The sequence below is a fragment of the Candoia aspera genome, chromosome 2 (genome assembly GCF_035149785.1).
Source record: "Candoia aspera isolate rCanAsp1 chromosome 2, rCanAsp1.hap2, whole genome shotgun sequence".
Lineage (NCBI taxonomy): Eukaryota > Metazoa > Chordata > Lepidosauria > Squamata > Boidae > Candoia > Candoia aspera.
Window position 1 is genome coordinate 154244507 of NC_086154.1, and position 21778 is coordinate 154266284.

The 21778-nt window shown below is 40.5% G+C and overlaps 1 protein-coding gene across 1 annotated transcript in view; it reads left to right on the forward strand.

Moving 5' to 3' along the window:
* VAV1 (vav guanine nucleotide exchange factor 1) overlaps nt 1–21574 on the forward strand; it is a 71022-nt gene extending 49448 nt beyond the window's left edge. Inside the window, exons 12-27 of the mRNA XM_063294386.1 lie at nt 418–504; nt 1688–1773; nt 4874–5006; nt 5237–5346; nt 6045–6146; nt 6328–6425; nt 8310–8335; nt 10424–10469; nt 11834–11970; nt 13597–13662; nt 13999–14030; nt 14772–14888; nt 16164–16251; nt 18050–18164; nt 19385–19536; nt 21353–21574. Of these exons, the coding sequence (XP_063150456.1) occupies nt 418–504; nt 1688–1773; nt 4874–5006; nt 5237–5346; nt 6045–6146; nt 6328–6425; nt 8310–8335; nt 10424–10469; nt 11834–11970; nt 13597–13662; nt 13999–14030; nt 14772–14888; nt 16164–16251; nt 18050–18164; nt 19385–19536; nt 21353–21406 (1449 nt within the window). The 3' untranslated portion in view covers nt 21407–21574. The remainder of the gene's footprint in view (nt 1–417; nt 505–1687; nt 1774–4873; nt 5007–5236; nt 5347–6044; nt 6147–6327; nt 6426–8309; nt 8336–10423; nt 10470–11833; nt 11971–13596; nt 13663–13998; nt 14031–14771; nt 14889–16163; nt 16252–18049; nt 18165–19384; nt 19537–21352) is intronic.
* The last annotated feature ends 204 nt before the right edge of the window (nt 21575–21778 follow it).

The following is a 21778-nucleotide window of genomic DNA, read 5'->3' on the forward strand; positions in this document are numbered from 1 at the left end:
CTTTCTTTCCTTGCAGGATCTTCAGAGAAGAAGTTAAGGAGTTCTCAGAAAAAAATAATTTTTACTCCTTCAATTTGTGGCTAGCTCTCTTGAGTCTAATTTTTTTGTATCATTGTTATGCCTGCTAATCTCACAATAATTTTCTTCAAAAAGAAAATATTTTTAGAGTTCCTTGATGTGAAAAGATTTGACTATGCGAAGAGTGTGTGTGTGGGTATTAAGTACTTACACATGCAATACGCACATGTTCTGGTAAATTAAGCCGAACGATAAATTATGTGTCAATTAATAATTGTTTAAGTTTACATTTTTTCTGTTGACAACTATTTCAACTGTTTCTGTATCTTCTGCTACTGAATGAAAATAAAATTATTTTATTATTTGTTATTATAAATTATTTATTATTTCTTGCATTAGGATCTAGCTCAATGTGTGAATGAGGTCAAGAGAGACAATGAAACACTGAAACAGATAACTAATTTCCAACTTTCCATAGAGAACCTGGTAAGTGTTGCTGTGAGGGATTTTCATAGAATCTGGGTTTGAACATTTCCAGTTCCATTTTAGAGCAGTCCTGTACATTAATTACACTGGGTGTCAGGGAATATATTCAATACCAAACCGGTGGGACAGCTAACCATTACCTCACCAATCTGGTGCTCTCCAGATAGATTAAAGTCCCACTGGCTCCAGCCAGCACAGCTGTTGAGCATGTTGGCTGGGAATCATGGCTTTTATAATCCATTATATCTAGAGGAGGTGGAAGATGGTTATGTGGGTTCAGTCTAGGAAGGGAAATCACTATGTGGAAAATCCTGAAATAGCACATACCCACAGCCTACCAGTAGGTTACCTGCCCTCCTCCCCAAATGCTAATTCTCTTGCTCCTCTGTTCTTTGGAAGTTCCTCCTTTATCCTCAAACTCATCCTGAAAGTCACTGGTGGGGACTTTTCTTTACACATCTTGCCAGACCCATCCACTCATTCTGTGGCCCTCCAATGTGCCTTTGACCCTTCCATTGCTTACCTTCTCCTAGTTCCCTCTTAGTCTTTGTTTCAGGCTGTTATGGCTTGCTTAGTTGTTTCAAAATGGATGTCTATCAATTCACCCTGTTCTCTAGCCCTCTGCCCACCCTCCTCCTTCCATCTCCTACTTTGGGTGCTCTTTTCACCAAAACCTGTTCTGCTTTAAATGTGCATCTGCAGAATTCTACCAGTGCATTTCACCTCCTTCCACACTGTATGTAGTCTACCCTTCTTCTTTTTCCTTCCATGACTCCCAGTCTGTTAATTCAATGGCTTTTTCCAAAGAGTTCTCTTCTTTTGCTGCTGCCTGCACTGCACATCTGCTAATGACCATCTTCAGTTCAATGCTGACCTCAAGAACAGAAGACATTTGCTCCACTCTCCCAGTAAATATTCTTTCTCTCATTTCCAACTCTGATTCATTCCAATATCTATTCTTATTCTTAGGCTGGGGAAGGGATATTTTTTATCCAGCACACTATACTCTCCCTTAGCATCATGGCTTTGATGTTATGCTCACGGCTGCTATTTGGAAAACAAAATCTGGAGACTGAAATCACTCCGGTTTCCCTGTATTAATGTGTATTGTTATTTTGGAGATCAGCCATTGGACGAGTAAGAGTTTATATCTTGTAAAAAAGATGGTTTTCTTTCTTCCTAGTCACAATCCCTGGCTCACTTTGGGAGGCCGAAAATTGATGGGGAGCTGAAGATCATCACTGGGGAGAAGCGATCCAAATTAGACAGGTGATGGATAGCATGAAAATTTTGGTAGCAAGATAAATTCATGTAACCCAAAGCCAAATGTGTCAGATATATTATGACATTTCACAGAAAGCAAAAGTAGTATTTGCAAACATGAAAGCATTTCACTAGCTGTTCTGCTTTTGTCGAAAAAACCGAGTGGGTCAGAAGAGAAAAAAGTTTGAGCTAAGGAGCTTCTAAGCTATTGATATCCTAGTTCTGAATATTGTGTCTTAGCAGTGTCTCCTCCACATTGATACATTTCTCTGAATTTTCTATTCTTTATTGGCAGATTTTTTTTATAGAGAGTGACATGTTTTTTGTGTCAAATCTTTGCAATCCAGTATTTCCTCTGCTGTTGATAGCACAAATGTATTTAGTACAGACAATGAACTAAATGACTTCTCTGCCTTTAATTATCCAGATTTTTTCTGAGTAATAGCTTTGGCTCAATTTATTGCTTCCTGCTGGATATGGTGGGAAAACTAATGGTCAGTTACCATCTGAGTAACATTTCTTCTACTCAGCGCAATCATACTTACGTACTTCTGAATTAGGCCTATCATGTCCAGGCTGCAAAAATCTGCCGGGACACTAAATGGCAGCAAAACGTTTTGAGTTGTTTGTTTGTTTTTGGCTATCTCTTTTCTGCCACCTAATGAATTTTGCAGCCCAGATATAGCAGCCCTATTCTGAACAGAACTAGATTGGATTATTGAAATTGCCATCATATCTGGAAATTAGGGGGGGTTGTGCATTTTTAAAATATTTATAGCAAAATAGCACTTAAAGTGGAAAATGCCCACTTTAAATAAGGGGCCAAAGAGTTTGGAGATAGATGCAACAAAGTGTCCTTTATTGGCATGCACAACTACCATGATCGCTGGGTTCCTGGCCAAAAAAATGCGAAAGAATGCCCAAACTAGGCAAGGTTATGAGTTACATACCCAAGAACTGTTACATAGGAATGATAAAGAAAGCCATGTAAATGACCTTTACAGCTGGAATGTAACATGGAATGTAACATCGGGTAATACTGTGGGATGACCTTACTATGGCTACCCCATTGCCCCTACTTTCTTCTCTACTAACAGGATTCTAACTCGCCCTAATTGCAGAGGCTAACGGCATTGGCCATAAACAGTGCCATTTATTGTGCCCATATACTGCCTCCCTTCACACCAGACAATAGTCTGGTTTCTGTTATCTGTCTCTTTCCTCTCCAGGGTCGCAGGTGGCTCTGGCTTGCCTGCTCCTTTGTATATCTGTGACTGTCCTCATGCTTATTCCATGTACAGGTCATCATACATGACCACCGTCCACAGCACTATTTCATTATCATACATAAAAAGAAGAAAATACTATAAATGTAAGGAGTTGGTAATTTCTGCCACTGTCTTTTGGATCAGATCTGCAGATTGAAGACATTAATCAACTCTGGAAAAGTGTTTTTGTTACAGGAGGCTTATATATGAGTAAACATTGTACAGTGAGCTTAGCAATGGAAAAGGGATAATATCAAAGCGGTGTAGATTTTTCATTTTAATCCAAGCTCCATCTAATTTCAGAAAAAAAAAACTGCTTCAGGAATTCTCAATCATTCTAGTATGGATACAACCCAAGACTGTCTTGACATTGTGATTTGTGAAATAATACTAGTATAACTGTGTGTATAGCATAAAGGTGCAAATGGGTAGGAAAGGCTCTAAAGGAAAAGAATTCCTGAGTAAGCAGGCAGATGTTAAATAGGAATATAAATTATGCATAGGGCTATGCACAATTCTGATCAGGTGCTCTGAAGGACGCATGAGTGTGAACCTGTGCAGTTTTTTCAAATAGCGACAACTTTTTCCATCATCAGACAGCTACCCCCTTCCACTGCCCTCAGCTGCTGTGCAACCCCAGGAAAAGATGTAGCTGCTTTAAAGAGTTGTGGACAAGTGCTATGTTTGTAGCCTCTGAGGCACCTTTTCCAATGTATTCCTGAAGCACTGCACAGCCATAAAACTAACAACTGTCTGAGGCTAAATTAGATATAGAATCCAACTGTATGATCTTTTCCCTTTATTTTTTAAAACCAATAGCTGTCCTGTGAGATGAGGACCATTATGGCAGACATTGCTTTACAACTCTTGTTCCAAAATGATTACCTGAATATTCTCCTCATAGGTGGAAAGGCACCTGGGGAGGGGAGCAATTTTAAGTGGAAAAATTACCACAAAGATCTGCTCCCCTTAGTATTCAAAGTAAATTTCAAAGAGACATTGAGCAAAATAATTGAAATTTATTTATTTATTCACAAATGTTTACTCTGTCAGTCTTGTGGAATCAATGGAGATTTATCCAATATTTCTTCATAATCTCATTTGTGAAATTTCCACATGATAGTAATTGATGAATATGTTTTAGAAACTATCAGTTATCAATATAGCTACTGACAAGTGTTTTCTGGCTTACATCAGAGGTGAACAAGACATTTTGCTGCCTAAAATGGAGCAGCAAGTAGTTCTCCTTTCCCCCTCTTAGTCAAGTTCATAGTAACATGTTCATAACATCAAGTTATTGTGGCACAAGGAGTAGAAAAATCTCACAATTCTCTATTCCTGAAGTAAGAATGCAATAATAATAGGTAACAATTTGCTTCCCTTTCATAACAACCAACATCTGTTGACAAAAACAGATGTTTCACTCTGCATAATAATAGGTCTGGCCTTGCCCTTGTACAACCTGATTTTGCCATTATAGTCACTGTCTGTACTGACAGTGGTTTTCTTTGGGGAAATGAGGGGCTAATGCTTGCTCCTTCAAGCACGTACAGTTATTTTCATCCATAACTACAGCTGTCCACCTAAATGTTGCTTGCCAGTATTCATTGTCAGGTAGTGTCATGCGTCTAATCAGATATCAGTTGCTGAGGGAAGGGCCAGAGGTCGCTCTCTTCACTGGGGACGCCCTAAGTTTCTATGTGCATGCATCTCAAGAGAACCCTAAGCAAATTAATATTCTTTGATGACTACAGTTCAAGACAGGTCTGTTTCAGCACTGCATTTGTTTATAAAGTACATTTCTTCTTGGACTTTCTCAAGTTAACTGTCCCTTGTAGATATGGTTTTCTCCTGGATAAAGCCCTGCTAATCTGCAAGCGAAAAGGGGATTCATATGAAATGAAGATATTTGTTGATCTGTGCAACTACCAGGTCCGAGATGATTCTTCTGTAGAAAAGGACAACAAGAAGGTAAAGTCTGAGTATATCCTATAGGGGGAAAGGCTGGGAAAGGAATGACAGTCATGGATTCTACCTTGCACTAGAATTAGAACTAAAATTTATTTTAGCCCAGTCCTATGCTTTGTTTTTAATCAATTTGTACTGTGTTCCTTCCAAAAGGGATTATAGGGGGGAAAGGATCTGGATTAAAGTGCCCCAAATTTTGTCTTAATAAATTATTCCCCAATTTTTGTTGCCAGTGGACTCATATGTTTGTCCTAATTGAGCTTAATGGATTCTTGGGCTATGAACTGTACTTCAAGACGCGGGAGCTGAAAAAGAAGTGGATGGAACAATTTGAAATGGCTCTGTAAGTCTCTTCTACTCCTCTACCCTTGGCATGATGACCTTTATCATTCCAAGTCTGCTGTGCTTTGGTCCAGTCCCACCTGATGGATCCATTCCAGATTTCACAGGCCACAAAGGAGTTCAGTGAAAACTTGTAGGGCACCTTAATGGGGAAGAGAGAGAGAGAGAGAGAGAGAGTTGCCTTCATTAAGCAGAAGGCTTCTGCAGAATTAGGTAGTTATCTATGTAGTCATTAAATATATGTTTCCTTTCAGCTGATCAGCAAAAGCCATAACGTTTCCCACATTCATTATTTCATGGACTTCAGCAATTTCATGGAGTTCCGTTTGACAAACCAGCATGAGAAATAGGATTCAGAAACTTAGACAAAGGACTTCTCATGTTGTGACAATTTCTATTAAGAATCTTATTTTATTCATTCTTAATTTTTCACATGCTAGCCTATACTTCCTTTGCTTTCTCTTAAAAGGAAATCATGGGAATGTTTCAGAGAATATTAACATTTTCCATGTTTACTAGTTGGAGTGTAGAAAACCAACCTCAATTATTGGGGAACAAAAAGGGAAAATTAAGAGGGCCAAACAATTTATTGACTGCCAGAGCTTCACTAATGCCTTTTACAAAGCAAAAGATGTAGCAAGCAGAAGAATTGCATCAGAAGGCACTTGCTAAGTGCCTTCTTCTTACTCCCTGGTACAGCTCCAATATCTACCCCAAAAATGCCAAGGCAAACAGACACGAGTTCTACATGTATTCGTTTGAAGATACCACCTCCTGCAAAGCCTGCCAGATGCTGCTGAGGTATGTATGCTATGACATATGCTTCAGCCTCTGCTTGAGTAAATACTAAGTATTTAATAATACAGCTGCCATTTTATGTGCAGCAGCAGGCAGCCTTGTAAAATAACCAAGCCATATTCTACTTTATCCTGAAAAGCCAAATATGTGAACACGTTCTCCATACCTTTCCATCTCCTCACAGAGGAACCTTCTACCAGGGCTATCGCTGCAGCAAATGCAGGTCACCTGCTCATAAGGAATGTCTCGGCCGGGTGTCACCATGTGGAAAGTCCAGCTCAGGTAAGTTTCTAATAGCTGAATCCTATTCCTTGCTTGCACTTTGGATAGGTCCTGTAACAATCTGGCAATCCCCAGCGTTCCCTCCCTCGATTGCAGGACCCTGGCCTTATCCCTAGCCCTGAATTTATTTATTTATTTATTATTCAAATTTTGCTACTGCCCATCTCCCCCAAAAGAGGGACTCTGGGCAGTTTACAATAAAATTAAAACTATAATAATAAACAATTAAGATCCTATAAAAAACTATTTTGAAATATAAAATACAATATAAATAAGTATAAAATCCAAGAGGTTAAAAAATTCTAATCAGGTAGGAGGGGCTCTAAGGCACGAACCAACCCCATGAATGGTTGCCCATCTTCCTGCCCCACACGAGATGGCAGAACCAAGTTTTCAGGGGCCTTCTGAAGGTCAGAAGTGAAGGCGCCTGCCTCACCTCTGGGGGCAAGATGTTCCAAAGGGCGGGGGCAACTGCAGAGAAGGCCTACTTCCTGGACCCCACCAGATGAAGTTCTCTTACAGATGGGGTCTGTAACATGCCCTCTCTGCCTAACCGGGTGGGGTGGGTCGATGTTGTGGGGATGAGACGGTCCCTCAGGTAGCCTGGCCCCATGCCATGTAGGGCGTTAAAGGTGATAACCAACACCTTGAATTGGACACAGAAGCAAACTTGCACCCAGTGCAGCTTGCGCAGTAAAGGTATTCTATGTGCCAATCTAGGGGCACCAAAAATAACCCGCACAGCTGCATTCTGGACCAGCTGAAGCTTCCGGATACTCTTCAGGGGTAGCCCCATGTAGAGCGCATTGCAGTAGTCGGTATGGGAGATGATGAGGGCACAAGTGACTGTTCATAGACTATTTACATAGTCTAATGTCAGTCCTTCCTGCTGTAGAAAATTCTTCTGTCCTCTTTAAAGTTGGCAGGGTCCTGCCACCCAACAAGATATGAAAAAGACCTTATCACTCAGTTCCACCTTCTGGAGATGGGAGGTCAGATGATCTCTCGCCGGATGAGGCTACGGGTGAGTGTGGGAAGGTGGGGCCATGCCCCACTTTGGCTAGCAGAAGTTACCACTCATGTCGCTAACCAAGTACAGGACTGAAAATCTGGCACCTGATCTGCCAGGATAAGGTAGTTTGTTTAACAGGGTACTATGGAGGCCACAGGCAAGACAACTGATTTATGCCAGCAGTTCTTTCTGACTCAGTACATTAAATCACTAGTGAGGAAAATCCTTAAAAGGAGTGTGGTATTGCTCAGGAATGGAGAAAGGCTCTGAGTGTGCAGGATGTAGGTCCTGCTGCTGTTTGGAAGCTAGTCTCTCTTTGGGACAATCCGCAGCAAAGACTGGCTACCTGGTGCCCTCTAGGTATTTGATGCTACCGTTCCACTAACTGCTGATTGTTGGACATCTTTTAGTTCAAATATCTAGAGGCAGCAGGGAAGCAGTTGGGGGGCTGATAGAAACACTTCCATAAATAATTGCTTTGGGGGTGGGCTCTTTCTAAAATAGTTGCCATAGTGAATGTGGTCTGCCACAAGTATTTGTGAACAAATCATCAAATTTTTGAGGTTGCTTCTGGCTATGAAAATGCAAAGAAGTGGCTGGATGTGTGGAGGTAGAGGAAGATGCTCACTACAGGGATCGGGAGACAGTTGAAATGTTTCTTCCTTGCAGGGCAAATATATAAGATGGTCTTGAATTGCAGTGGTTCCCTCCTGTCTATAGAATTTACCACTCCTGATATATCATGCCTGCTTACTTTCCTTCTTCCTTCCCTTCTTTATTGCTGGTGACTTATCACCTCCATTCCTTCATTTTAATTGTGAGATTTTCTTGTCCCTATGCCAATTATAATACTGCTTTTTTTCTGTTTAAAGGAGACTCTGGATTTACTGTAAAAAAGGTAAAAAAGAAAGTTTTAATTTAAATGTGTGACAAGGTAAAAGATTGGGATTTAATGATGAATAAATGGTCGAATGACAAATGGACCTGGTTTACACATCAGCCAATATGGTGGCAGAGACTGCATGATTGAAACCCTGCCCCGTAAATGCCCTTAATTATATGGTTTGGTTTTGGTATAACAGAATGTGTGAAGCCATCCACTGTGGTTTATCACAATGTGTTAATCAGATCACTAATGCTTATTTGACAAACCACAACTTTAAAAAAATCCTAGCTAAATGCAATATGAGAACTTGGCCATTTACCTCAGCAACCTCATCACTGCATTTCTAAAGATGGGTAGGAATAGCACTTGCAGGATTGGAAGGCAGGCTGACATCTTTTTATCAAGCTTAATTTTTCCCCCTCAATCATTCTGTCAAGGGAGAAAATTAGAAGAGGATAGAAGGATTTATTGCCTTATTCTGTCCAGATGTTAAAGCCTGTGCATGGAACTGGGGTTTTACAGCAGATATTTGAACGTTTCTGATTTCAGCAATGTGGATGTGTGTATTATAAATCAATAGCTGTTGATTACATCTATAGCTTACTGTAATGCGTGAATGGAATTTGTAGTTTGTTTCTGGTCTCCTTTTTATTTGTGGGGGCTGGGTATCCTCCCAGGTTTTTAGCATAAAATGTGCAAGGCCAGAGCATCTAAAAAAAGAGGAAAATGAAATAAGGAATTGGCCAACCTAGCCATGAGTCATTGCCTCCTCTGCTAGATTGATCCTGGCTTGTTCAGCAAATCATGGTTGAAACAAGAAATGGCTAAGCATGATGTGGAAATGCAGTCAGTGATATTTTGGCCTCTGTTTTTTTTAATCTCCGGCCCTTTTTATTTTCCTTTTCTTCTATTCCCTTTATCCTTTACTTATCTCTGTCCAGGTCTCTTTCTTGTTTTATACCTTCCCCTCTATCTCTACCTTTTGTTCCCTATTTTATTCCTTCTCTTCAGTTTTTCAAGATTCTGTTTTCTGTCCTTAACCCTGAGAGCAGTCATCAAGTGAGATCAGACCCACCCACCCCCTCCATTCCCAGGGTGCCAAATCCACGTACCCAAATCCATATGACTGAAACAAAAGGATGACAGGACTCAGTATATTTGCATTCTCTTTGTTATAACTGAAGCCAATTTAGTGGCCTGCTAGAACCACTGAAATGGAGCAGAGCTTATAACACAGCTGAGAAGCTGGCACAGAAAAAGATTAACTTTAAAATGGCTTCAGTAAGCATGCCAGAGAAATGCAGGTTATGGATCTTATACACTCAGCCCTCCCAAGCATAAAGAATCACACACTGAGACATATTAGGTTAAGAAGTAAAAAGAATCTGACTTTATTGTTGCTTTTGTTACGTCCATCTTGGTGGAAAATATGAAGTTCCTTTGTTCTTCTTTCCTTTCTAAATACTTAGTTTTGCCCTAAACTCTCAGCCCTATTTTGCTGCCAAGAGCTGCATGGAAGAAAGGGGAATTCCAGGCCCAGCACACGGTGCCCAGAACAGAGCAGCACACATCCGTGTGCTTGCTTCTGGTGGAGAAGAAGGAAGAAAGGAGGAGGAAGTGGGAGTGGCAACAAACAGCTCCCTCAGAGTTGCATTGTGGGACAACTTAATTTACATGTTAATTCACATGCAAATGAGGCATGTTGGATTTGCCAGGACTTCCAACAATAACTGGGGTGGGGGGAGTTCAACTTGCTTCATAGCTGGATCTTCACCTCCATTCTGAGAGGGATATAAGCCCTTAACTGAATTTACAGTTCAGTTTCTATAACAGAGGTTGGTCTTCATGCTACTTGTAGAATCTTCCTCCACAGAAATGTGAATATTTGTGACTATTTCATAGCACCACAGCAAAACAGGCAAGAATACTGTGGGTAGGAAAAAAGGGTCCACAAACCATTGTTAGCAGATGACTATAACTTAAAATGTGTACATTATATAAAATTAATGAATCACACAGAGGTAAGCTTCATGTTAAGCATTCTAGATTTGTGACTCCATTTTTACTGTCTGAACCAATTTTTCTGTATTTTTGGTGCAGAATAAATCCAACAGACACACACTGGAGAGAGAAAAAACAGATCTGGGTAAGTTCTTGTTATTATCCTGCCAATTAGTTTACAGGATGATAGTGAAAAGCATAGAAGAACAACATCTAGTTGTCATGACAAAAGGGACAATAACCAATGGACATTCCTAAGGGAAAATGAATAAACTTGGACTAGATATAAAGAAGACATGATATATACTGTAGATCTGTTAGTTTCAGCTCAGAATGAGGAAGACCAGTTCCAGTGAGATTCTCCTCCCCTATTCCGTGGTTTCACTTTTGGTTTCGCCATCATTAAAAGGCAGTTAGGTTCTGTGGTGCCATCTGCTCTCCATCCCAGTGGTGGCACCTCTTCTTGCCTTGCTGCTTCAGTAGCAGCTCCCAATCCTTCTGGCTGTGGCCTGGAAGAAGACTAGATGGGAAGACAGTAGTGCAGCTTGGGAGCAGCTTCTTCTGCTTCCCTTCCTTCCACTGTAGCAGCAACTCTTAGCTACTGCTGACAGAGGGAGACTGTCAATATCTTTTCCAAGCCAGCCACACTAGAATTTGAAGAACTCAATCCTTCTCCACCTTTTTATTGGACTACATATCTCTTGGTCACACACCAGGGTGGCTGAGGCCCAATGGCCCTCTTCATACCCATTCAGCTGGTTCATCTGGTAGTAGGAATGAGTTGAGAGGACAGGAAAACTGGGTCAGTTGACCATTCCATTAACTGTAGGGGTTTTCTTTTAGTCACATATAGCTACGTGTTTATCTCCCTCTGGTCAGCAGTATCGTCACAATAGCTTTCCAGGGTGAATGGAGGAAAGGTTAACTGATTCCTCTGCCTTCCATGACTGTGAAAAAGTCCTAGAGAAGTCCTGGCAAAAAAAAAAAGAAGAAGGACCTTGTAAGAACAATGTCTTTGTGGCCATTTCAGCCCCCTTCCCCCACAGCCACAGGTTTTCCATTGCAGCATCAATCCCAATCATGCCACCACTGTTGTATTTATTTGTGCATGTATTAACTTATTTCTGGGGACAAATAAAATGGGAAATTGAAAAGAAAATAGCTTCTCAGCTGGCTTTGTGCTGACTGTGAGGATTAAAAAAATGGCCCACAGACAACTGAGTTGTCCCACCTCATGCACTAATTATTAATGTAATAATAATAATAATAATAATATTATATGCTGCCTGACTCCCAGAGACTCTGGTGCATGGAGTTAAAAAATTGATATTGGGAGAGGATGACCCATTTAGCCCTGTCATTTGACCAAAGCCAATAAATATACCATTTCCACTACCTAGTTATTCTTTTTAATTATTTGAAGACTCACATGCATGGAATGTACAAAAAAGCAAGAAATTGGTTTGCCTCAGATGCAATTCAACTGCAATTATTTTTTTCACTCTTCAGGGCTGCCCAAACTGGAAGTCTGCCAGGAGTATTATGGTGTCCCTCCACCGCCAGTAGCATTTGGTCCACCTCTGAAACTCAATGTGGGGGATATCGTGGAGCTAAACAAAGCTGAGGCAGAGCAGCTGTGGTGGCAGGTAAATGTCATTCACGGGGCTGTCCAAGGGTAGCCCTTCTGCCTAGGAGTGGCACCATCAGGCAATGGGGTTATAACTGAGATGACACTGCGTGTGCATATCTTCACTATAAAATTGCCCCTGAAGGAAGTGTGTAAATTGGTTCATCCCAACTTGTGTTAGCTGAGGTACATCCACCCTGAATTAAAACTGAAGTTGTACTTCATCTTGAATACCAAAAGATTTACTTTTTAAGAATGTAAGATTCAGTTTGTATATAATGAAAGGCAACTTGAATCTTTAAAATCATGTCTGCCATATTGAAATATTGCCCAAATGCCAAAAGGGACACTCAGGTGGAAGATGTCTATTACAGTTACTTGATAGCAACTGTTTTCACCCCAGGTTAGCTTAGGACCCTTTCTCCTAGCTACATGAATACACATTCTTTCCGTCTTGAGTTGGCAGAAGAAAACAGACCAGTATAAATTGCATGGCTCTTGCGGCCAAGCCTTGTTTGGCTTCAGGAGACAGAAGACCGATGTGCTGTCCTTACAGATGTAATGTTGGATAAGTTAAGGAAAGCACCTGGAGGATTCCCTTGGCTTAGTTTCCCTTCCCACTGTCACCTGCCAGTAGGACAAACATCCACAAATTGCTTTCCTTAATGTGAAGTAGGGCTGGGACTTGGGAGGTGAGGTGAAGTTTTGCATATTCTGATTTTGTGTTCTTATGAATACATTCAAAGGAAGGGCAGCTATCAGCTGATGGTCTGGCTCATTTTGGACAACGGTTTAAAGGCCCTTTCCTTGCCTGGTCCTTTAAATCAAGCTTCTCCTGTATTGTGCCTCTGTTTATAACACTCTAATTTAAGCAACCAAACTGGCTGGAGATGGCGGGAAATAAATGTTCAATATGTACATTTGAAGGGCACCTGCTGCTTTAAATGATCACTGGCAAACCAGAGCACCAGAGCGAGAGGCCCAAATGACAGCCAGCACTCAAACCTCTGCTTCTGAGCAGTGCTTTGAGATTCTTTTGGTCCATCAGGTGTTTGCTTTTGACCATTTCTAGGCTTGGTATTATCCCAGAAGTTTTCTCTCTTTGCTTGGCCTGGAGGTGAGCTGAGTCAGGTAGCTGTCTAAGTATGTTAAATCTGACATCAAGAGCTAGCTAGCTTACTTATTTTAATGCCAGTTTTATCAAGTGGATGAAACCGGCAAAATTATTCAGGGCATTTCAGTACAACCCCCTAGTTCCAACATAAAATAATCTACTGTAACCTTTTTCCTGTCATATAAAAGCTGTCTTTATGTTACTACCCTTCAACCTGTCTTTGTGCATAGTATATCCATAGCGCATACTAAATTTGTTATCACGAAATACATTTGAGTTGTGTGAATGTTCTTCTCAGATAATTAAATAGCAGCAGTAGAAACCCACATCCAGACTACAGCATGTTAAAAAGTGACATTAACCACTTTTTTCTGCCGTAGTTCCAATCTGGAGGACTCTTCCTTGCAGATGCTGTTTATTTGCGTTTATGGATTCAGATGCACAGCTGATCATTCCTTGAGAAATAAGCCACAAAATTACATTTGAAACAACCCTATCTGACATGCCCTTTGCTTTCAACTTGGATTGCAGGGAAGGAACACATCAAGCAACGAAGTTGGCTGGTTCCCTTGTAAGAAAGTGAAGCCTTACATCTCTGTGAGTAGCACATCACTGGTGGTATTGGGGTTTGGACATCTTTGTGCAGACTCTTAAAAAGCCAGTTGAGCAGGCTCCACTAGATACCAGAGGACTTGGACGGGAGTTATTAAGTCCCCTAGCTGATCATTCCTGGCTTGAAATAATGGCTGATGCAATACATACAAAAGGTTGTATGCTAGGGAAGGCTCATAGACATTGGTTTGACATGGTAATTCCCTTTGGAAAAGTGTGTCTTTCAGTAAAATCTTTCTATGGTTTACTTTTTAATTAAACACAACTCTCCTCAAGGAAAACAAATACAAATAAACAGAAGCTCTATCTTTTCTTTTCCAGAGTCCTCGTCCAGATCTTTCGGTTTATCTTTGGTAAGTATTACTTCAGATTTGCACCATCTTGTTAATCAAGGTTTTTTTTTTATTATTATTCTGTGCTGTCATATGAAATGTGTGCACTTTTGATCTGCCTAAACTGTGTTCAACTTTTTGGGCATATCTATAGTATATCTGTATTTTCAACTGCATTCAGTACATTTTTCCACTGCAGGCAGATATAATGCAGTATTTGCTATGGGGCTTTCCCATGATGGTTATTAAATACATTTTCCCCACCTCGCTATGGCATTACCCTTGTGACATTGCCAAACAGAGTATGGTATTAGGAGGAAGATGCTGGCTGCACACTCCTGTTCTCCTGCGCAGGCCCCAATTCTATTTCTTTATAAGAATAGAAATATTTATACTGAGAAAAAGTCAAATACTTGTTCTTCATGATTCCCAAGATACGGAATGCTTCCAGATTTTTTTTTTAAATGCAACCAACCTGATTCATTCATGGAATGTTATAGTTGCCCAAAGAAACATATTCCATTTGTAACTCTTCTATAATTCCATCCTACTACCTTTTTGTTCCTTTTCAGAAAGAATCTTTTTAGTTGGGAAAGTTAGAATAGTTATTAGATGTCTTTTGAGGTAATAGTAGGATAATAGTAGGTGATAGTAGGATCTGTCCACTTGGAAGCAATCTTGTCTCTTGGTGGGATATGGAGTGTGGAGACACCTAATGACTGAACGTTGTACTGCTAAAAAGGAATAACCTTCACTGCACAGGTATGCAGGACCCATGGAGCGGGCAGAAGCAGAACAAATCCTTGCCAGCCGATCAGATGGAACTTACCTGGTGCGGCAGAGAATCAAGGATGCAACTGAATTTGCCATCAGCATCAAGTAATCCTAATTTTTATCAGAATTGCTCCCCACAATAAAACATTTTAGATTTGGGTGTTTAAAATAATACAGAAGAGAGTGAGGCCAGAATTGATAGGAATAGAAAAACATACTTTTTTCCCCCTATAATTTGCTTTCCATTAGAATCACGTGACTCATTTCTTTGGATGTTAATACACGATATTCTTCCATAGCAACTACAGTTATAGAAGAGGGGGATGTAACCCTGGTAGAGTGCATGTTGTGTTTGCAGAATATCCCATTGTGAATCCTGTATGCAGCAGAATTAGCATGGATGGAATTGGACTTTCTCTATCTGAGACCCAGGCGGAGTTCATGATACACCAAAAAAAAGATAACAGGCTGAGGGATCAACTTATTTTTTACTACAGTTCTAAGAACCATCATGAAGCCTGGTGCAAAAAACAGACATCTAGAATTTTAAAAAATCCTGATTTTTAAAATTGTTTTCGGTACCAGAATGAAGCTGCGCTCACAGTCCTTCCATTTTGGGGTATCTATTTCATCAGCTTTCTTTATTTCAGGGGTATAATTCAGGGCAGAGGGAAGAAACTTTTTATTATTGTTAAGCAACCAGGAGTAATATTTTACTCCTGCTCTATTTCCAGTCACCCACAGTTCTACATAGAACTCAGTCTATTTTCTCTCTATCCCTGGAGTCAACAAGGGTGAATGCAATCATTGCATGTAGCTTCCTGTCAGGATTCAGTCCTACTTAGGCCTGGAACTGGGGTCTCCTCAAAGAGGAACCGGACCCCTAGCAGACTGCCAGGATCTTGAGGAGTCTTTGGAACCTGGCATTCCAGCTTCAGGACCAGCAGTCTCCAAATCAGTTACCCAAGGTCTTGAATGCACACACATCCATGCATCACCCACAAAGATGGCCCACAGGCAGAAACTTCATCTGTTTATTCAGAAGACAGTTCATGCTGTAGTTGCCAAGATGTGAAAATGCCTAAGAACCGGATTCCAGATTTTACTTGGCTTTTTCTTTGAACTGGGCTTTTTGCTGAAACACAGAGCTGCCATTTTATGCAACTCATACAATGTAAATACAGACTCTGGAGCCATTCTTGGTTTGTTTTCAGTCTGAATATTACCTCTATTAATTTGCATTAGAATGAGATGAGTCCCTGGCCTCTTCTACAGTTTAATTCTGTTTCAGTTTAAAGGTGCATCTGTTTCCAATGAGGCTTTGTATCACTGCTAACTATTCAAAGGAAACCTATTGTTGTATGCATTTCTCTTCCACAGGTTCAATACTGAAGTCAAGCATATCAAAATCCAGACCAAGGAGGAGCTGTATCGCATCACAGAGAAGAAAGCCTTCAAAGGACTTGTAGTAAGAACTGATCTTGTCTTTACCACCACTGTTTCTGCAACACAAGTGAAAAATGAGCTTAAGGGAAGAAAAGGAAAAAAGGAGAGGAAAGAGGGAAAATTGAAGGGAGCATAAAGTTATAGTACCTTTATTTTCATTCCAGGTTTAGAACAAGTGAGGTTTTTGATAAACTCAGGGCACTTTTCCCAGCTTTGTTTCATCTCCAAACCATGTGAAGTTGGTTACCCAAATAGGTAGATAATACTAGGAGCTGATCTGAAGGAGAACTCAAAAATGGCCATTCAGTCAGCGCCCCATCTCCCGAACTAGTGTCGATGCTGAAGTAGAGAAAAATATCTCACCCAAAGCACTCTAGAAATTGCTTTGAAGTGTGTGTTCCTCCCATCCATGTTGTGACTGGAATTTACATAAAGTTATTTGAGAGATGATGTCATCTTGACCACTTGAGACCATTGTTTTGTTGTATTTAAAAGCCTTTGAAGGTGAAACACCAGCATATCAGTTTTGTAGGCGAGCGCTTCCCCCAAAACTCTAATGATGGTTTCAGGGAGACAGAGGTGCATATATCCAGCTTGACAAGAGGAAGTTAAACTTCTATTGGGAAGGGAGGAAAGAGGTGGGTGAGATGGAAGTTCCTGTCAATGAGAATGCAAACTGTCCACAAGCTCTATTTAGCTGCAACGTTGCAGGAAAAAAATCCAGCTTTATGCCCATTTCAAATAAATGAGTGTCAAGTCAGAAGAAAACATGATTCATGTTTTGAAAGAAAGGTCCAGTTGGCTTCAGACTATCTCAAGGTCATCATGTCAAAGTTCCTTTGATCATAGCAGTGATGGCAACTAAAAGCCAAGCAAGACATTGCACAGGAAATGCGAGAATAGTCTCAAAAATGTGAATTATTTATGTTGCTGAAAGCCAGTATAAAACTTTGATCAGATGCAAATAAATAGCTAAAGTAAGTAAATAAGTAAATATAATTAAACTTTATATTTCCCTTATGGGGAAGGAGAGGGATGTGTACAGCAGTTTAGCAAATGACAGAAAACCCTCCAACTGTACTTCTTCCACTCTAACTGGCAGTCTCCCGTGGATCATATCTGGCAGAGACGGCGTACTTCAGGTCCCGTCTGCCAGGGTCTTATACTTGGAGGGTCCCAGGAGGCGGGCCTTCTCTGCTGTGGCACCCGCCTCATGGAACACTCTCTCCGCCGCACCCGAAGTGAGATTAGCTCCATCCCTGATAATGTTCCGGAAGTCCCTCAAGACCTGGTTATGTCACCAGGCCTGGTGGTCCCAGGGGACCGGGGATATTCTAAGATGGCTCTGTTACTGTGTTTAATTTCCTTTCTCCTGTACCTGATGGTTGTGTTTTTAATAATGACTGTTTTTAATGATTGTTTTTATATATTTAACTTAAATGTTGTATGCTGCCCAGAGTCATTTCATGTGAGATGAGTGGCCACATAAATTTGATAGATAAATAAATAAAATACTCTTCTGTAAAATAAAGCACAAGTTGTGGAGAGACTAAGTATCTCTCATGCAGGATATAATACTGTACAGCCTTGGGAACCAGTTTATATTTCTCTATTGCAACATAGAGATCAAGGAAGAATTTCTGGAGAGGACCATTAGAGTTTCAGTTTAGAGCAGGATCTAACTTGTTGTGTTACATTGTAATAACTGCTTTCCTTTCATGTCGTTGTCATATGGATGGGCTGGATACATCATGCCATGACAAACGCAGGTCTTGTACTGTTGTCTTACTTCAAAGAGCACTTCTCCATTTTCTCCCTAGGAGCTGGTGGAGTTCTACCAAGAAAATTCCCTGAAGGATTGCTTTAAGACACTTGATACAGTGCTGCAGTTTTCTTTCAAAGAGCCAGAAAGTAAAATAGGACCCAAGCCACCTGGTATGTGATCTAGGCCTCATCTCTCTAGTTTCAAAATTCAGGTGAACTGGGATGGAACAAGAATTAACTAGGAAAGCATTCAGAGATTCGCTGTGTCGCTCTGCTATCAAATTTGGATGGTGACAATGGACAGGTACTGTTAGCTCCACTAATATACTGTAGAGCAGTGTTTCTCAACCTTGACAACTTTTGGATGTGGGGACTTCAGCTTCATGCTGTCTGGGGAATTCTGGGAGCTGAAGTCCACATGTCTTAAAGTTGCCAAGGTTGAGAAACGCTGCAGTAGAGCAATAAGGAATACCAATTAGTTCAAACAATGCCAGTTTTCATGTTAGGGGCAACTCCTGCACATAGGCAGTTTCCCATCTTTCTTCTTCAGTGGTTATTTGCCTTTTCTGGTACCCAAATCCTCATTAGTCTGCTGCATCTCAAGGAGAAGGGGAAAGGCAGCAAAATGGAGTACTGGCTTCTATAACCTATGCAAAATATCTGATTTGATCCTATGCTATTCTGCATGGCAAAGACAAAGTCATCTTCAAAGCCACTTCAACTCTTGGTAACTTCATGGACATGTCCAGATAGTTTTCTTGGCAACAATATAGAAATGGTTTGCCATTGCCCTCTCCATTTTTTTTAAATTTCCCAATCTATCCCACAGCCCTGGGATTTCCTGGTGGTCTATGCAAATACTAACCAGACCTGACCCTGTTTTGCCTTTCGAAATTAGCCAAGGTTGGCTCAGTGCTGAAACCTTGCTAGGCATTCTTTATTTATTTATACAATTTATATAGCCGCCCATCTCACAAACAAGAGACTCTGGGCAGCATACAATAGGGCTAAAACAGTGAATAAATACATTAAAAGATATAAAGAACCAAACTAAAACAAAGAATTTATTTTAAATTATCTCTCCTCCTTCTGCTTACTAAATCCTATCTGGTTCATATAAGCCCTCTCCTAACCAGCCATAGCACAAAAGGGAAATATTTTCACCATAATGTGCCTGCTGCAGAGAAAATAGGTTTGAAGTGAGGAAAGCCATGCTTGTTGAGATCCTGCAAGCATATGTTGATCCTTAGACAGCACATTACTTTGCCTGCTTGCTGTCATGCCGTAAGAACTACGGAGAGAACAATGAAGATTCTCTGCAGTTCTAGGGACCTGATGAACCTTCTCTGGTCCTGCCCATGACTACTACATCCACATTGTTTCCTTGACAGGAAAAAGTCTCAAGTACTTTGGCTCAGCCAAGGCTCGCTACAATTTCTGTGCACGAGACCGGACTGAACTGTCCTTGACAGAGGGAGACATCATCAAGATTCTCAGTAAGAAAGGGCAGCCAGGATGGTGGAAAGGAGAGATCTATGGTCGGGTGAGCATCTCTGAATCCCTTCAAGCATGAACTGTTTGATTGCTGAATTTTGGGCAGAAATGGGATTCATATGCAAACAAAGATCCTGGCCCCAAAAGTGAGAAAAAATTAGGACTAGAAGAAAGGTTCTCCTGTTGTTTGAACTAGATCCACTTTCGGTTTTATTTATGACTGCACTTGTACAATATTATTTATTATTGCACTTCTACAATTATTGCACTTCTACAATAATATCATGAGACAAATGCAGTTGTGAGACAGGTGTATGCAGAAAATAATTTCCATGTGCAGCTGAAGCTAGTCATACATGAACACAAATGGACACTATTCTGAGCACAGCAAAGCCCATCTTTTCTATCAAACATTGAAATGTTTAAAATTGCTGAAATCATAAGCAGCCATTTATAAAAATGGTGTGCCATATGCAGCCATTTCTGTACAGTTGTAATCCATAGAGTGCTTATCAGTGCTGAGACATTGGTTTAGTGCAAATCTCATTACTGGAAGCAATAATCTCACTGGTTTTGTTTTGTGTGTGAATTGTTGCTGGTAAACCATTGTTGCTGGTAAACCATGGTTTATATAGTAGTTTATCATGATGTATTGATCAGAATACACAATGCTTTAGCAGATGTGAAAACAGAGTCTATGACTGCTGAGTTCTTGTAAGCTTGGAGCAAAACAATAAAAATGGAGGCAGAGTCTCTTACAAGCCATGCTCTTAATCAAGTTAAGCTGCCTAACAGACAACAAGGATTATTGAAGGTCAGGAATAGCTGAGGTTACAGTCAGAGCAACTAGTGTAAAAAGGAAGGGTAAGACAGAGTCAACAATAAGCAAGATTAGAAGCCAGGTATTTCCCCAAGAATGTGGAAGGAGCTGGTGGGCAGCAAGAAACACACAGGTGGTTAAAAGCCAAACAGAGCCACTGTGCAAGCAAAAAATCTGCCGTACCTCCAGAGAGAGGCCAATATGCAGCCTGAGGGGGGAAAAAAAACTGTGATCAGAACCAGCAAAACACTCCTGGCCCTTCTCTTTGTAACCTTGAAATTGCTACACCTGACACCAACACAGAAACCAAGAGTCTCTGAGTTCAACATCCCTTGAAGGGACAGTTGCTAATCTCTCTCACCATCGGCTAGGCTGGGTATTGCTGTCTAGGGGCCCCAAATCCCCACCTAGAATTTCATGAGGCGCCATTTTCACATAACTGTATCCCTGCAGTAACAAGAGGAACAAGACTGATGTCACATGTTGCCAAGTGTTGTTTCTGAATTGTAAAATATTACAAAGCACTATCCTGTATTGCCAAGAGTCCATGAAACAATACCATATTTCCTATTGTACAAAGGTAACAAGTCTGTAAAAATAAGCTCAACTCCAGGAACACGTCCATTTAGTTTTCTTGGCAATTATACAGCTTTCCATTGCCTATTTTTTTAATTTCCCAGTCTAACCTTCCTCCTAGAGATCTTACATGCAAGTACTTGAGCCAGTTTACCTTTTCCAAGATCAGCCAAGGTCAGCTAGATACTTTGACCTGTTGTGGTGTTTTCCATTGGAGTTGTTGCTAAAAAGTCATACTTTCAATTAGGATAGGCTGTAGCTGCAAATCTCAGGTTCCTACAGCCGGATGATCAATTGAATGGCTAAATGTTAACAGTTTGCTACTTTGGAGTTTAATAAACGCTGGCATCAATATAGGAATAGTTGTTAATAGTTTGGCAGCAAGGATCAGTGACTCTTCCCTAGGCTTGGAATATGTTCATTGTTTATTGGGTTCTAATAAGTCTTTGCCTATGCTTTCTCCCTACAGATTGGCTGGTTCCCAGCAAATTATGTTGAAGAGGATTATTCAGAATATTGCTGAGATTACCACATGGAAAGCAGCACTTTGGCTCCTTTTCTCATAGGAGCCATTGCTGCGCAAAAGCTATTATTATTTATGAACTCTCTTTGTTTCTCCTGCCTTTTCATCACCCATCAGTTCCTGCCCTCCATTACATGTTCTTGTCTAATAAACTGGGTAGTAATAACATTCTGGTAAAGAAAGTCTCTGTGCCTGTTCCAAAGAGGAAACACCATTGTGGGAAATTGCAATATGGAAACTATTTCTTTAAATCTCAGAGCTACTCATAAGAATAAACAGGTTGCGGTAAAAGTTCCTTTTGGATGTCTATAGTAATTACATACTCCAGCATCTAGTTCTTATTTTTTGAAATCTTCCACTATCCAAATGACT